Source organism: Aythya ferina (assembly GCF_964211825.1).
Source record: "Aythya ferina genome assembly, chromosome: 14".
In the NCBI taxonomy this organism is placed as follows: Eukaryota; Metazoa; Chordata; class Aves; order Anseriformes; family Anatidae; genus Aythya; species Aythya ferina.
This window is the reverse complement of record NC_140312.1, coordinates 19194225-19211480: the sequence shown is the minus strand read 5'-3', so window position 1 is coordinate 19211480 and position 17256 is coordinate 19194225. Positions and strand designations below refer to the sequence as shown.

Here is a 17256-nt window from a genome sequence, read left to right as displayed (position 1 = left end):
TTCTGTTCTGGCTTCATATCTTTGAAGGCCTGGAGGGCTGCAAATATGCCTTCTTGGGGGGAGGCTGGTTCAGTTATTCTGGAAAATAAAAGCACAACAGAACTTTTAATATTTCTACCTGCTGCACAAGCACCTTTTAAAAAAAAAAAAAAAAAAAAAAGGTGTGCAACTTCCTTGCTGAATGCCTGATGTATGCCTATAGTTTCCAAATGAAAGGAAGAACAAATGAAGCTGAATGATGGCAGTTGATTTGCTTTTCACACTTGTGTTTGTAATTTAATTTCACTGTGCAAAAGAGGTGGCTTAATGTCACTGGAAATTGCATGCACCGTTACAGAGGACTAAAATCTATATGTCATACGTACTCAAAGTGCCATTCTAGTGCTAGAATAGAAACCTCTGGACTGTATTATCTGACATTACAGCAAGTTTTCCTCTAGGTAAAACTCCAGTTAATTGCCTGATGAAGCCCTTTCACATTGTCCGAATCATAAACAGCTGTGGTTTTTTGGGCTTTTTATTTTTAAAGGGATTTTTTATATCTAAATTGTTCATCACAGCTGTCAACAGAAATGTAATTGGTACTTCCTCCTGTTGTAATTGGCCGCAAATCCACTGCATTGCCAGCATGTTTTGAGGTGCATGCATTGGGTTTACAACCTCTAATAGGAAAAAATATTTTATGAAACAATCTTTTAAATACTAATTCTCTAAACCAACAACTTCCCTTGCCTTCCAATAGTTACTCACCTTGTGTTTTCAACAAACATTCTTTTTTTCCGCTTGGTGTTGTCTGTCCTCGGCTCCCAGCCTTTGTTCCTTTTTACTCCTCTGCAAAAATAAATGCTTTTAGTACCTGGCATTTTCTCTCTGTGCATGTTTGCATGGTAATAAGGGGGCCTGCTGGTCTTCTCTATGAGCTGAAGAGACAGGGCTTCAAGTCTCTCCCTACAAAGAATTTTCTCCAGGCTTTCCCTAATGTTTGTGTCTCAGACCTTCATTTTTTTTTTGACATTGAAGAGAGGACATCAGAACTGATGCTGAGATTTGTCTCCGTTCTGCTCTATATGTTCTTGCTCATTTCTTCCTTGTTTAAGTGCTCAAACACTGTAAGCCCTTTTGGCAGCAGCAGTGCCAAGTTTTAGACATCTCCTAAGCCTTTTCTGGGCTAACTGGTTCCTGAGACACAGACCCCTCTTTCCTGCAGCTGTGGGCAAGTTTCCTTGCTTGTGTTACTGCAGCTAAACACAGAATTAAGTCATGTTTTCTTTGGTAGGCCCAGCTTACTGAAAAATACAAGTTGTTTTGTATGATTTCCTATCACACTGTTGCTTACCACCATTTTCAGGAGTGACTTTTGGTTTGCCTCTCAGTCACAGACAAGAGAGTTGACTAGCAGAAGGCCTAGCAGGATCTCATGGGAAGCATCCCAACTTGAAGGACAGCTGAAGTTTTTCTGAGATTAATCTAAGATCCTTAATCTAAGTGTGCATCATGTATTTAATATTGTGGATGTTTATCTATAAACATTACCTATATTGTTGAGTGCAATGCCAGGTAGTGCATCTCTATAATTAAATTTACTAAGCCTGGTTCAATGACAAGATCTATTTTTGATGAACTAACACTATAGTGTAGCCACCAACTTCCAGGACATGGATTTTTGTCTCTAGACATCATAATACAGTCCAAAGTAACATATCCAGGATGACATACTTCAGAAAATAACTTCAGAAAACTGAGTGTCCAGTCTGTATCCATCACTTTAGCTTTCCATTATAAGGGCACTCAAAAAGTAGCTCATCCATTTTGTGGTGGGGCTGTTAGCACCGTTTCCTGAGCTTTACCAGCACATCCAGTGATATGTGCTCAGTAGCCTCTTTAGTCCATGGTATCTAAAGTTGCCACTCCTTCTTCCCTTCTTCATTTCTATGCTTTCAGGATAGGTAATACCAAGTAATTGCTAGTTTAGTCATTACAGCATGTTACCATATGCTACAGCTTCTATCTTTTTTTGTCCGCATTTGTGAGACTGTGCCAACTTTCTTATTGTACAGGAATATGAGGAGTAAGTGCTCTCTGATAATTCAATGCAGGTATTTACATTAAATTTAGGATTGTATCACTTCTGTTACTTTTACTTTTTCTCATTCGATGGGAGTGGGATACCCAAAAGAGCTGTGTTCATCCTCTTTTTCTTTACCACCACTCAGTCCAGCTCCTGCATCAGACCTGGACAAAAAAGTTAACAGGGTGGGTGTTTGGGTTAGCACAAATTAAAACCTAAGTTACTTAAAATCCAGACAGTCCAGGCCACAAGCAGGTGAGCTGTCCCAGCAGAGCTTGCATGCTACACTCAGCCCCCTCAAGCTGACTTTCCCTCTGAGGGAGCTCTCTGTGCCCTAAATCCAAGGCATGCAGTGACATAGGGCTGTTTCCAAAGCCTGTCTTCACTTACTCAATCACTGAGGTTTTACAGCTTCACGGGATGTCCCAGAAGCTGTTCTCCCTCCTGTGTTCAGCACCAGCAGCAGACACTTGCTGGGTCTCTGTAACCCCCCAGCCTTGTAGCTGTAGATGGCATTTCGATGCTTGCACCAAGGCACACCGCAGACACAAGTGGTGGCAGACATGCAAGGTTTCCAGAATCAGTGGTTCAGAAAGCTCTAGGCTGTGTATTAGAGGTTCCTGAGAAAGCAAAGGCTCTTACTTATTCCCCAGAAAAAGCTTTGTCTAACAGTCTCCTCAGCAAAAAAGGGCAGCCAGCCAAACAGCCACCAAGGAGGTCTCCACAAACCTCGTCAAAATCCTGTTTGTTTTTAAAGCCCTTTGCCGTGGCTTACCACAGCAGGGTGTGGGGCACCCCTGAGTTCTCATCCTGAAGCGTCTTGTCATGTACCCTGGTGAGCAAACCCAAGGGAAAGCACCGCTGCCATGACACCTGAGAAACAAAACTGCTGCTTGCACATCCTTGGGCCATCCATGCTTAGGTCTCAAACCCCACTGGGCTCCCTCACCGAGGCTGTTCCAGGCACCCACAGAGGCTGACCCCAGAGCCCCTCTGGCAGCATGCCTACGTCTGTGCCTCACTTCTCCCCTGGCTCCTGGGCCCACTGGCTGTGTCATTGCCCTTGTGGCACTGCTTACTGTGACCATGCTGCTCAAAGCAGGGGAGCCCAGCCAGCTACAAGTTAGAAGTGCCCAGCAAAGCCACCTCCACTGTTTTCCCCTGGTAAAAGGATAAAAGCAGGGCCACGAGCTCACCTCAACCTGCACAGCACCCTCAGGGGGCATAAACAGTACCCTGCCTAGCTCAGCTGGATCTGTGGGGGGTGTGGTGCTTCTGGGAAAGGCTGCTTGGCCCAAAGCATGTTTTTTCCACCTGATTTTGGGTTCTGACCATGAGAGTCCTAAGGCCTGGTGCTCAGAGGAGCCGAACACCTGCAGTTCCCTCCACCTCACCAAGGATTTAAGGGATTTAACATTGCTTTAAAGCATAATAACAATAAAAACTCTCCCTTTACATTGTAAGAGCTGTCTTTCAAAACACCAGTCTTAAGCAAGAGGCAACAGTCTCCAGTTAGGAAAAGAGACCTTGGGACTAACATAATCCATGCCCATGTCTTACTGTAACCACAGTGCCGCTGATCCCCTCCCACCCAGCCAGTAAGCAGGGATCTGAAATCTCTCTCAGCTCCTCACACCAGAATATTTAGGGTTTCATAAAGGACCAAGCTTTGAAGCCAAATCCTTCCTTCCCTGATTAGCACGATTCAGCACAAAACTTCCTTGAGCTCTACCTACCTCTGATTAGCACAGAGGCAGCTGCAGAGAAAGAAGAAGCTGCCGGACACCAGCTCCTGTGCTTTAATTAGCTGTGTTATTCCTAAGGGATTCCTGCAACAGCCAAGCTCTGCTGCCGGCTGCTGCAGCCAAGATGCAATTATATCAAAGTACCACCTCTTTTTAACAGGAGGTAAAGATGAGTACAGGCACATTTAATGCGCAGCATTAATGCGTTGCTCATTCACAAGCTTTCCATGTTTGGAAGAATCCCAGCTTTTTCTTGTTCAGCAGCCTAATTTTTATCCAAGCCTGCTGAGCCTCCTGCTTGGATGGCTGTATGTGCTGGGGGTGTCTTCTATCAGCAGAGTCTCTGAGTAGCCTGATTGTCAGAGACACAGCCTGCACAATAAATTGTCAGGCTCTCAGCAGCTGTGGCATTCAGCCAGAGCCCATCACAGCCTACCCTGACAGAGCAGAGTCCTTTATAGCTGCAATGCCCTAAAACAGCCGAAAGCCATTAACCATGTTTTTATGTCCCTGCATGTTCAGTGGTTAATCCTCCCAGTTGGGGCCTTCACCATTTGCAGCTCCGGCTCCAGCCCGGAAGCAGGCAGGATTCCCCATACCTGCCCGCTTCCCAGCGGCTGGCCCTCAAGAAGGCCTTTTACAAAGCCACCTTTCCGACATGGACACGGCAGAAAGAGAAGAGGTTTGCCTTCCCTAACTCAAGCCAGACATACACTGTGGGGCAGGTGGGTTTCTGTTCTGTTTCTCACTCCTGAATGTGAACCCAGCCCATCCCCCAGGCACAGCCCTGAGTGCAGTGGTCCGGGAGGTGTTGCTGAACATCAGCCCTGCTGCCAGCTGATGTCTTGGTGAGGTGAGATGTTAGCGAGAGGGGAAATGGTATTATCCAGCCTGGGCTGTAGATTTGAGCCTGGCTGCTGGAATAGCTTCCTGAACATATTCCTGGAGTGGTGATGGCAGGTACCAAGTGATAAAACGGGCCCCTGGGGAGGCAGCAGGGCTCTGCTGGGCTAATTGCATCCACACACTGCTCCCAACAATTGCATCTTTCTTTATCTCAGTGAGACTGACACATTTCCATTAGCTCATTTGGCTGCAGCATTCCATCCTGGGGCACTTTTCTATCTGAGAAAGGAACTGAGAATTGCAGCATCTGGGAACCTGTGGAAAGAGGAGGCCAGGAGTGTGGGCACTTCACTGCGTTTGGCCAAGGGCCTGCCCCTGCCCTTTAGGTGACAGCTCTCTGACCCAAGGTACCTGTGTCCCCCACATCAAATGCAGCAGAGGCAATGATACTTGCAGCCAGAAGCAAGTTTACTAAGCCAAGACACAACTGAAAGCTCTGATACAATTTCACTGTATGAATGGAAACATGATGTATGTACATTAGTCCCTGTCCTCACGGCTTTGAAAAGGCAAACAGAGCAAACAGTGACTCATGAGAGGGTTAGTCTTCTCTGTCTGTACAGAGGAAGTATTTCTGGAATCTCATCTTTAGCACAGTCCAATATTCCTCCTTTTGCACTGCAGAGCCCCAACCCCTTTCTCTGATGTCTTGGAGTACTTCAGTATTCGAGTGAGCCCTCAAGCAGGCACAGCCTTGGTTTAATATTTAATGACCAAGATGACCACATTTGGAAATTCCAGTCCCTAAGCTTTTAAGACTTGGAACTCTTAGCTGAAAATCTGGATTTCAGAGTTAGAACTACCTCTCCTTGGCTTTGAATACTTGCCCAAAATTCAGAAGAGCCCAAAAGCTGATACACTGGTCACAGCCTGCCCAGCCCTGAGCACCCAAGGCTTGGGCTCCAGCAAGTGACTAGAAACAAAACCACACAAACACACAAGGGAAAAACCTGAGCAGAACCATAAAAACAGACTGCAGGACTCAAACAAAAAACAGCCAGCACTGTATGAAACAGGAAATAACCTGAGCTTTTTTCTAATGCCACCCAGTAGGTGCTGAGCCTTGCCACGCTCTGCCTGTCCCAGGCAGTGCCTCCACGCACCCTTTCCTGCACAAAGAGGGAAAACAACAAATCCACTTCCAACGACTTGAGCAAGGACAAGAGAACAAGAGAAAAATGGTAACACTGAGGGGCAGTTGGTACCAAAGCCATGCTGCTGCATCATCCTGCTGAGTCTCCTGGCACACTCGTTAGCATTTGGCAGCTGGGGCATAGCAGTGCCACCAATTGAGCCACGGGAGGAGCTCCCTTACAGCACAGTTCGCATCTCTACTGCGCTGTGAGTGCTCTGTGCATGGCACTACCACACCAACCCCGTGCAGCAGAGCAGCATTCCAAGCTTCTTGCACTCCCAACTTTCTAGGAATTGCAAAAGCTGCAAAATGACTTTACCATGCATATCTCAGCAGCCCCTTACACTCTTAATAGCCTTGGAGGATGCTGTCTGTCAGGGAAATGAGCCCAGCCCATCACCAGGGAGCACAAGGGTAATGCAGAAGTCCCGTGTGTGATTTCCTTAACTACAGATGAGGCTTCGGGCAGGTAACTGGCTTCCCTCTCGCTGGGCTCCTCACCACATAATGCTTAAAAATAATGAGTATGTGACAGTGTCTGAGTTGACTACATCATCTCTCTGTTAGTGATTTACCTGATTTCCTAAAGAAGTCTTCCCATTGGTCTCACCCTAAAAGAAATCTTATTTCTGTGTGTCAATCCCTCACGTTTCAGCTGGCAAGTCATCACCAACCTTCCTGCACCAGAAGCTGCATTAAGCAGCTGCTACATGCACTTTTGCCCTCATTAAGTATCACCCTTTTGATGCTTCAGGGAAGCAGTAAACATTATTACTGAATGGGATTGTGTGAGACTGGCTTCGCTGCTGAAGGTTGGATTACTTTTATACTTTCATCACCAAACCGCTGAAGATTAATCAATGGGGTAATTGCAGAACTCTGAAAGCTGTATGGCTAACCTCTCCTCTGGGTTTCACAGTCTTCCAGCAAATCCAGCAGGCTCCACAGCAAGATGCTACCAACACATTGTCACAAAAGAAAAGCCATTAGTGAGCAATTACATTTCAGCAGGATTTCCCCTCTCTATCAAGTCCTAATGAGGATAACCAATTCAAGAGGAACTGCTGCAAGAATGAATAAATAATGAGAGAAGGAGGTTGGGAGTTCCTGTAATCCGGACAGAATGTGCAGGCAAAGAGAAACATATGCTGGAGCTCTGTTCCAAGCCACAGACAGACGTGGAGACTTGCTCACAGTTACAGGAGGCACCAACTGATTTCAAAAGCATCACAGAGGTCCTGGGCCAAGGTCAGAGTTGCTACAGACAGCATACGTGCATGTGCTCACTCTGCTCAAGAGCTGAATCAATTCTGGGAAAGACTTTACTGCTGACAACAGGTCACTGTAACGAAACGCCTGACTTACAGGAGGATTAATACCTCTGCCTTGCCCTCTAGTTCCACGCATACCGAGCATCAAAAGAAAATCAATACTACCTTGAAAGAAGAACTTCCTTGAAATCAAATTTACCTGAGCTTTTTTTTTTTTTTTTTTTTTTTTTTTTTTTGCTTTTACCTAGGTGCTCAATTACGACTAGGATGTCTTTTCTTCACAGTAATAAAAATACAAGTGGGAAAAAATCTGTATACATGCTATCTTATACATACATAATAATCTCCTACAAATTCTGCCACCTGAAGAAGTGTCTCCCAACCTGCCCTCCTGTGACCACAGTGCCGGAGGTGCAGAGCCCCGTTTCACAAGGCAGCTGGTACAGCACAACCTGCTCCCCTCCTTTAGGGCACCATGATGAGAGAATGCAACTCAGCATAAGGCATTTCTTCCCCAAATGGAGAAACACTGTATTACACTTACCTGCGATGGACAACTTGTCTGAAACTGTTAGTGCTGTGAGTGAAAAACAGTCAAGGGAGAGGTGAGCAGGCGGGGTGCAGGTATTCGGAGGCCAAGCATGTCCTGTGCTCCTGCTGCGTTGTGCCTTGCTGCAGCTGTGATGGCACGGCCCTCGTGTGCTTCTGGGGAGATTCGCTCTGCACAGTGGGGCCAGGGAAGCCCTGAGCTCACCCCCAGCTCTGCAGCTCGCTTGGCACTCACTGACTGTGCTGGAAGCATGGCCAAAGGGGCAGCAGCCTCTGAGCAGGACCTCCACCTTCCTCCTTCAACTGAGCTGGGTGCGTCTCAGTCACAGCCATGAAATGGGGCCATTAGGATTTCTTTGTATCTGTCTCTACAAAGTATGGGTAATCTTGTCTCATTAATGACACAGCAAGAAAAAGAAGAGCTTTTCCCCATGGAAAGCATCCGGCTGGTTGAGCGTGACTTGGCATCTTTTAGCCACTGTGGTGAAATGTAACTTTGAATAGGGATTTGTCCAGGTGATTCACTTCCAGCAGTGGACTAGTAACCTCAGTTTAGTCTTTGTTTAATTCACGGAAAAAGAAGAAGAAAGGAAAAAAAAAAAAAAAGAAAGAATAAAAAACAGAAATCAAAGGCTTTTGGGTCAAGGACTAAAAAACCAAGGAAGCTAATACATCAAAACATTATTCAACATTATTTCCCTTTAAAAGAGCACTGAAAAAAATCAAGGCTTTATTTGAATAAATGTTACACAACATTCTTTATCATTTACTTCTCAGCAAACCTTAAAGGATGAATCATATTTTCCTCATTCAAGTCTACAAAATGAAAGAGGCATAGTGATCATTCAATATACAGACAAGAAGGTAGCACGGAGCAAAGCTTAAATATTAAGCAACTAAAGCAAAAAAGTGAAAAGCAATACATTACTGTAATTCTCTATCATTAGAATATCCCTGACAATTTCATTTCAAAATGAAAATCCGGTTTCAAACAAAATGGCTGCAATACCTTCTGTGAAAACAAATGCAAGTACAATTAGCTACCTTGTCTATTTTTATGCTATTTGCTTATATACCCATATTATCCAATGCAGAGATCTGCATCACTCTTGAATGTTTTTGTTTTTCTCTGTATTTCAGCTGCTGTGCACAAGTGCTCATGATGATGAGGAAATAAGAGCACTGGTTAAGGGTCAGATGTCACACAGGCAGGCACTACTGGCTTCTACTTACAACATCAATCAGTTTTCAATCCAATGTGCAATAACCCTGCTATTACAGTCCTGGGCCTTTTTCCTGAGCAGAAACTGGTTTGTGCCATGTTGTTTGGTGGCTTCTGTTTTGTTTGGTTGTGTTTTTTTTTGTGTGTGTGTGTGTGTTTGTGTGTGTGTGTATTAAAATATTATTTAATAGGCCAAGACCCTTGTACATTATCAATACAATTGGCGTTTAGTGACTAGACGGTGAAAGGCTAGCACATACTCTATACCAAACTGCTTCCCCTTTCACCAAATCAGACATTTTCATTTTTCTAAATTCTAGTTAAATTTCAGGCCACAAACAGGACCAAACCACTGATCCTCTTCTGACTGGTGAAAAGGAGGAGCACTGTAAAATATTAATCTGAAATTTTAAAAAGTCGTATTTTATTATGAAAAATGATACAATTTGAACCTACTGCATAGCATTATAGAGCTATTTGTTAAGAAGTAGGCAGTAAGTATTCAATTTCTGGCTTTATAAATAAATTACCTCTTAAAAAAAGGAATTGAGCGAACACTAAGCATGACCTGGCTCAGTGTGTGTGCATCACTGATACACCTTTCCTGGATCTGGATGACTGTCCTCACCTCTCACTTCCCTCTTCCCCAGCTGCTTAACAAGTTTTAAACCATTGCCAACACCAAAGCCAAACAATGGAGTTGTCCTCACTTCAAATTCAGTGTTACTTAATTCAGGCGCCGTATTTGAAGGCTGTACTTGTCTTTGTACTGATACAGATGCCCCTTGGAAAGGTATCTTTCTTTTTAAATGATCTGGACAAAGACACTATTTTATCCAATTGAATCAGAATATTAAGGAAGAAAAGGGTTTATTAATACAAGTCTTTTCAGTTCTCTAGAAACAAAAATTTGTCTTTGAGTAGATTATGTGCACATTTTCACTTCTTCAAAACAAATATTTTCACAGGTTATATAATAAATCCCCAGTTAAGAACATTGTAATAAATGATACTGCTGAGAAAGTGTGCACACAATGTCAAATAGTCAGTGACAAATAAATTAATAACTCAGTATTTCAGCAGCATGTCCAGCATTCACAAGTTCCACTGAAGTAAGTCTTACCAAACACTTTTTTGGGGAGGGGAATAAAATGGATAAAACCCACTGAGTTTGTTTGTTTCTTTGTTGTTGTTTTTGTTTTTGTTTGATTTACAGCTATTCAAACAAGTCAATATAACTGAGATCAACAACCATCAGAAACACTAATAAAACCTTTGCTCTACTGGTTACCTATCTGAAAAATATTTTGTCAAAAGGAAAAATTAACCCATGATTAGAAAGAGAAATGCCATTCAATTTAATCCCTCTCCATTCACGACTCCCATCTTATAGTATCATAAGCAAAATGCTACTCTCTGTTGTAGCCCTTCTTAACATTTTTTTCACAATCCTCAATTCCCTAAGTGTTACAATAGCATAAATAAAATGCAACCATATTCACACAGAAGGAGCTTTCCCGTAATACAGAGATACATGGAGTTTGTGGTCACTGTCCTTTCCATCACCTCTATGGGAAACATTGGTCTCATATAGCAGGACTGTTCATATTTTACAATACAATTGGTTTTGGACATGCTTTTGATCACAGGTCACAGCTCTGCTAACACCTGCACTAAATACTAACTAAGCCTCATAGAATGGAAAATTGCAATGCTAAAGTTAAGAATTAAAATAAAAGTTCAAAAGTTACAGTCAACTTCCCAGGCAATTGGCTCCATCACTGGCACCTATCAAAACATACAAACGTGACTGTCACATTACAAAAAAAAAAGTTATTTGCAGTGATTCTTCATACTAATAATTCAAGTGGTTCCTTGCATGTAAGTGTCTTATAATCTTCAATAATTTCATGCGTCATTTATTGCAAAAAAGTTTTATAAAATATTTCCTAACATCTTTTTAAATTTTAAAGAAAATGTACATTAGGTACAGGTGCCCTAACTGGGTGTGAGGGGGTGCTTTAACATATTTACCCCCTCTTTCCCCTTCAAAAAATGTTTACTACTTGGTGAAGATTTCAGAGGAAAAATAGGACAATTCAGTCTCAGATTTCTTTCAGTCCTGATGAGCTGGTGCTCTTCGTGGCAGTGTAGTGAGGTTCCATAAAAACAGCAGTTGACTAGTGTCTCTGAGCTGAAAAGGGGAGAGAAAGGGAAAACAGTTAAATGCCTTCCAAAATAAATTGCAAAAGTAGGTAAGTGAAATCTGAGGTGGCCAGAGAAGTTACCGGTTCGCCTGATCAGTTTTGTGCCTTGTGTGCAGAAGACAAAAAAATATATATACGTTATCATAAGACATACACAAGTGAACAAACTCCTCAGTTGACCGGAGTTTTAAGAGAAGCTACCGTACCAGTCTATTACGTCTCACCCCGTTTCAGCATCAAGATAGAACTTGTATTTTTAAAGATGTTTCGAGGTTGTTAGCAAGGGAAGGAAATTAATACACAAAAGCTATACAATGAGCTATACAATGATGTATAGTTGACAGAATAAGACAAACTGATGCTGTAATGGCACTCTGAATGTAAGACCTAAGAAATGCATGGGAGCACGAAAGAATAAAGCTGCTCACTGTGTCCTCCCACTTGTTCCACAGAACTCAAATGAAGTGATAAGGCAGGAGAAACAGTCCAAGTAACAGCTTCTGCATGAGAACCCCAACTGTTCAGGGCAGTAGAGAATTAATACAGTCTGCAGTGACTTTCCACTTTTGTAGTGTGGAGAAAACAGTTCTCTAAAATAATAATATTGAAGTTGAAAGAGGCCTCTTAGAGGTATTCTAGTCCAACCCCTTTGATCAAAAAACACACAGGAGAACAAAAGAGGTTCCAACAGAACCCAGCCAGCTGTGTTAGCTCCTTTTACCACCATGCTGAGCTTCAGACTGCTGGGGCTATTTTAGATGTATATGCACATTTTGCAGTACTGGCAATGACATTCTGAATAATCCAGCTGAGACTCATACCATGGATGAGAAAATTCTAAAGTTCTTTCTGAATAGATAACTCTCCCAAATAATATCCAAAAGAAATATATATAAAATGAGAAGCAAAAGAGAAGAATTCATGAAAACAGGTCTTACTTTAGAGGAGGCAGGGAAGATACAGGAGATAAACGTGGAATTTGTCAACTGCTCGGTTACTCATTATGCCACAAAAGGACAACAGAGAACACATTGTATACAATGAGACAGAACTCAAATAGGAATGAAATTTTGGGAAAGCTGATACAGAAAAAACAAGGACTAATTACAAAATGTAACTGGGCCAGGCAAAGATGCACCCAGGTGCTATACTTTGACAGCAAACATGTAGGCATTCATTTTAATACCCAATAGATCCTCATTTGGTTATGATACTCAGAACTGATACAGAATTAAACCTATTTTAAGTGTGTTCCACTCCGAGATAAATGAAATAAACATGCATAGCCATTCTGTAAAGAGAAGTATGCCAGACAAAGTACCCCCATATTCAACAGAACTTGCTGGTGCAGGGAACTAAACACCGCAGTGTCCTAGGCAGCAAAACAACCAATACTGGGCCTTCAAGCATACAGACAACAGGAAATTATCCAAAATAAGATTAACATTAAATTAGTACCACGTATCCATGAAGTCCTGAAAAAGAAGCTTTTACAGTCTGTCAGAGAACCAAACACTACTAAGAAATATCAAAAATACTACAAAAAGTTGGATGACAGTTCAGCCAGTATGTCCAAGCACCTGTGCTCCCCAGCTCCAGCCTCAGGGACACAATTCCTAGCCCACAAATGTCCATGGCCTATGAAGGGACAAGGCAAGACAGGAATCTGGTTATCTGAGTGAGCGTACAACTACAGCTACGTCTAAGGAAACAAACAGCTAACTTTACAGTGGTGTTCCCTCCTTCTGAGGACAGGCAGTTTTGGTTTTGACACTTCATCTACCAAATTAGTGATTGATGTGGTTGCAATGCTTTTCAGATCCACACTCCTGTGTGATCCACACTCCTGCAGATCCTGTGGATCTGAAAAGCATTGTGGATCACCACCAAATCTCAGCTTACAGAAACCAAAACCAGTGCATATCCACTATCTAATTCCAGACCTAATGCAATGATGTAGATCTGCATCACACCTTTTTACATTACTATATTACAGTAAAAATCATGACTTTGTGTATACCGAGCTCTGTTTACAGCAACTGTAGATTCTCCTCACTGTCCCATTTTCTCTCCATCTCAAGAGTTACAAGGCACCTGCACATCAAATCCAAGCAGTAAGTACATACTTGGACTGGAATTCCCAATGTTGTTTAGTATTTGCTTGGCTTTAAACACACGCTTTGTATTTCCTAATGGACTTAGGCAAGCGCTTCAAGTTAAGCATGCACGTTAAGTGTTTCCCTAAATGGGGGTTCTCCCTCAGATCGGGGGTTGGAAAGAACAAGGGAAAAAAAGATAATAAAACAAACTTCATTTTCCTAGAACAGTGACTCACTAACTACAGTCCACATGTCAACCAAGTTTTCCACCAAGGTCTTCCTGCTCATGTTTTCAATTCTTTTCCTTGTTTTAGCTATTAAACTTCTTTTTAAAGAGACTAAAAAGTTACTAACTTCTTTCCTAATATTACTTTTACACATCAGCAGGGCCTATAATCATAGGCAGCAGATGAACTGCCACAAGGCAGTTCTTACTAAGATGTGATCCGCATAACAATAGCATTTGAGGATGGCTGGTTTTAGACAAAATCTTATTTTTAAATTATTCTTTTTTACTTTTACATTATGCCTGCCACATTACTTAATCTGATCACTTAATGCAAGTCTTCAAGTTGTTTAAGAAAAACAACGTGGTAGTTTTCAAGAACATGCACGTACATCCTGACATCAGGGCAGGTCAGGGGAAAAAGCTATATCCAAAGTGTTCAAATAGAAGAGGGAAATAAAATAACCAGCAGCTCACCACCTCTGGCCTAGCCAGTACCTCCTGGCAAACATGCTCTTCCCTCAAGGCAGGGGAGCAGAGAGCTCCTAAGCGCCCACCTGAATCCACAGCAGGCTGTCAGATACTGCAAGGGAGCAGCAGGACTCAGGCTGATGTAAAATGCTGCCAGTCGTTGAGATCTATGGTAGACAAAATCTGGTCAATGGAAGTAGAGAATTTGTGATGTTTTAAAGAGGGAAAAAAAAAAAAAAGTAACCTCCTTGTCTGCCTGAATTCTTACTGAGTAGACTACTTTTGCTCTCCAGAAAACACCATAACACGAAAAGATGCTAAAAAAAAAAAAATTAATAAAAAAAAAAAACTAATTTTATGTGCTTAAACTAGACAGCAGAGTTTACCTTCATGGGAAATAACGCATCATTTTGCAAACAAACTAGCAGACAGCAAAACAAAGTGTCAACACCAGCAATGTACCTGTGCAAACACTGTACTGCCCACGGAAGACTTTGGTGCTCAAAGCTGGGGCAATACTCTGAAATTGTGCTGCACGAAGTAACTCTCTAAAGTTAAAATTGAAGCAATTGGTTACAGTTCGTGGTGACTGTGACCTTTTCTATATTTTGAAGTAAAAAAAAAAAAAAAAAAAAAAAAGCAAACAGGGCACTGTCTACTCAAAATCAATGGCATTTTACATCCAGTTTGTAACCATACAGCTGATAGTCAAAGCCAATTAATCACCACTCTCTTCCATGTCTTATATTTGTCTTGATTTCTAAAATGTGAAAAACAGCAGCTATTCCTCTCCCTTTTTGAACATGAAGCAGATGAGACACCAGTTTTCCTTTCCAGGTAAAAACCATAAAGATGAAATTGCATCTTCCTTTGGCTTTGTGTCTTCACATAAAACTGTGCACAGTTGTGTACACCTTATCAGCAATGGTCAAACCAACCAGCATTTCTTTACTATAGTAATTAAAGTCACTTAACAGAAAAGCAGATGACTCTCAGTTGTAGAGTATACTGGAGTCTCTCTGTGTGCTGCTTCACTTTATTATAAGTATTCTAACAGCTACCCCCATTTGGCTCCTCACAGCCTATAAACTGAAATTCAGAGCCTTTCTGGCAGTAGCAATATAATCTTCATGGAAAAGATTATAGTATAGAAGAAATCTGAGACAACAAAAGGTGAAAGAGCAATGGACCAGCTGCTCACAAGCCTGTTATGATTAGGAGCCAAAGATCCAGGGAAAAAGTTGATGAAAAAGATAGAAATACTCTCTTGAAATCAATAAACCCAACTACTGCAGAATCTGCTATTCTAATACATACTAAACATACACTTGTTACCTGCATGTTTGGGAAAATTCATGAATATGGAATATTTTGAGATGGAGCCTTTGTCTTGTTGCTGTTATCCTGGTGTTAAGAGTACTGCGTGTGGATTTAGCAAACCAGCGAGGAATAACCACGGAATAACCTTGGAATAACCTTGCTGTAAGGTACATAAACTGACTAGGGCATGCCTGATCAAAGGGGCTGTCCAGTCAAAACTACTTTTATCTGGACCAATAGCAGTGTTTTGTGTACAAAAGGTTTTGGGCAGGAATAAATGAAATAAGTCTCCTTGGATTTAGTGACTGAAAAATAACCCCCCACACTTGCAGTTTCTTCTCTTACTACCACACCTGCTATATTGTAGAGGAACCTCTCTCACCCTCAGGGTTTCCCCATGGCACATTGTGCATGTGCTGGCAAGGCAGGGAGAAAAGGTACAAGGAGCCAAGGTGCCACAGAGCACCAAGCGGCCCCAGCTCCTCAGAGCGAGCTGCCATGCAGGCCGCCTGCCTCGGCTCCTCATCTGCCACTGCATTCCCTGGCCCTGATGGGTGCAGCTAGCCGCTCATCCCATCAACCGCTTGGTCCCTGTGTTCATTCACTTCCCTGTATCAGCTGTGGCCTGTAGATCAGCGACAGAGGAACCCCATCCTCCACGTGACAGGGGGCATGTCCAGCAGTCTGGCCTGAAGTCACTTCATCCAGCTGCTAGAATCTGTGGAGCCACCACAAAAACCACTGGCAGTGAGAGATGTAAGCATGTGTGTCAGGACCAGCATGGGCACAGCTGGTGGCCTCATTCTGCTGATGTTGCCCAAGTCTGCCCCGCTGCACCCTGTCTCTTTCCTGGGAGTTATGGCTGAAAAACAGACTTCTAATATGAAATCTTTCACAGGGCTGATGCATTCACTAATGGCCAGAGAGCAATACTGCTTTTGAAAGTGTTTGTTTTGCTCTTCAAAGGAAAAGCAGAGAAACAATAGGCCAGCCAGCAAGGAGAAAAGGCAGCTGGGAAGGACAAGGAGAATAAAAATAGCAGCATCTCCCATCAAAAACTTCAAAGGAAAACATACTTAGTTCTTTAAGTTGATCACTTCAAATTTTAAATAATTACAGTAACAAACAAGGTCATCGGCTTGCTATCACGGTCTACATACAAAACTCTGTAACAGAAGAAAGGGCAAAAGTTATTTAACTGCAACAAATTCAAACTTCGACTTACAAAGTCAAAGTTATGAAGGCATGAAGAGTTAAAATAGGCTTCTCTTCCAAGTTATGAATTACTAAAAGAAAGCAAAACTGTCATATTCCCATATGGGCTAAGATGATTTTCAGCAACTGGGCCTTAACTACAAGGCAAACCAAGAGCAACAACCCATTCTTCAGTTTATGTGCCTAATTCTCTGAAATACATAACACAGTACCAAGAATTTCTAAAAACGTGCCAAAGCCAGCTTTTCTATGTAAACCTATCAGAAGAGATTAGGTCCCTAAAGCCCTCAACGTCTGAAAAATCTCAAGGTAAGTGTTGTTTTTTCCTTACAATAATCAAATAGTGCTAATGCAATACTACAACCAAGAATATTCAGTGCTCAAAACCTTTAGCTATAATTTTAACAGCAAAATATACAGGAAAAAGCAAAGCAAAAGAACAACAAAAAACTTCCCTTTTTCTCATAGAGAAATATAAGTAAATAGTTTGTGTGGGTGGAAAGGGTTATGGGAGACAAAGGTTGGGGGGAGTGATTTTTATTTTATATTTGCACCATGTGTTTTATAATTCTGAACCACTGTAGCAGTGCAATTAAATATTAGTGTTTCTAAAGCCAAACAAAAAAAAATCCTAAATGATACTAAATAAATAAATAAAGGATGCAAAACTAGCATTTAAGTAAAAATTTGCCTGGAATTGTACATGCTTGCTTTACTGACAAAGCAGGTACCTTCTTCCTCTTTGTGCACCTGCTAAAACACTGACAGGCGAGGCCATCAGGGCAGAGCCTGCCACCAGAATTATGCTACGTTTCCATCACC

The 17256-nt window shown here is 42.2% G+C and overlaps 1 protein-coding gene and 1 long non-coding RNA gene across 3 annotated transcripts in view; both read right to left on the bottom strand.

The window, feature by feature from the left end:
• On the bottom strand, window positions 1-8251 carry LOC311444335. The gene is made up of 3 exons (XR_014697835.1): window positions 7670-8251; window positions 751-831; window positions 1-78 (listed from the first exon to the last, which is right to left on the bottom strand). It is a non-coding gene; the product is annotated as an uncharacterized lncRNA (long non-coding RNA).
• A 123-nt stretch (window positions 8252-8374) lies between these two features.
• Window positions 8375-17256, bottom strand: part of PWWP2A (PWWP domain containing 2A) — a 29915-nt gene continuing 21033 nt past the window's right edge. For both annotated transcript variants that reach the window (XM_084535389.1, XM_084535391.1), the window contains exon 3: window positions 8375-11090. Coding sequence is in view for 1 of the 2 variants with exons in the window: in XM_084535391.1 (XP_084391517.1) it covers window positions 11077-11090 (14 nt within the window). In the remaining variant the exon portion in view is untranslated. The remainder of the gene's footprint in view (window positions 11091-17256) is intronic.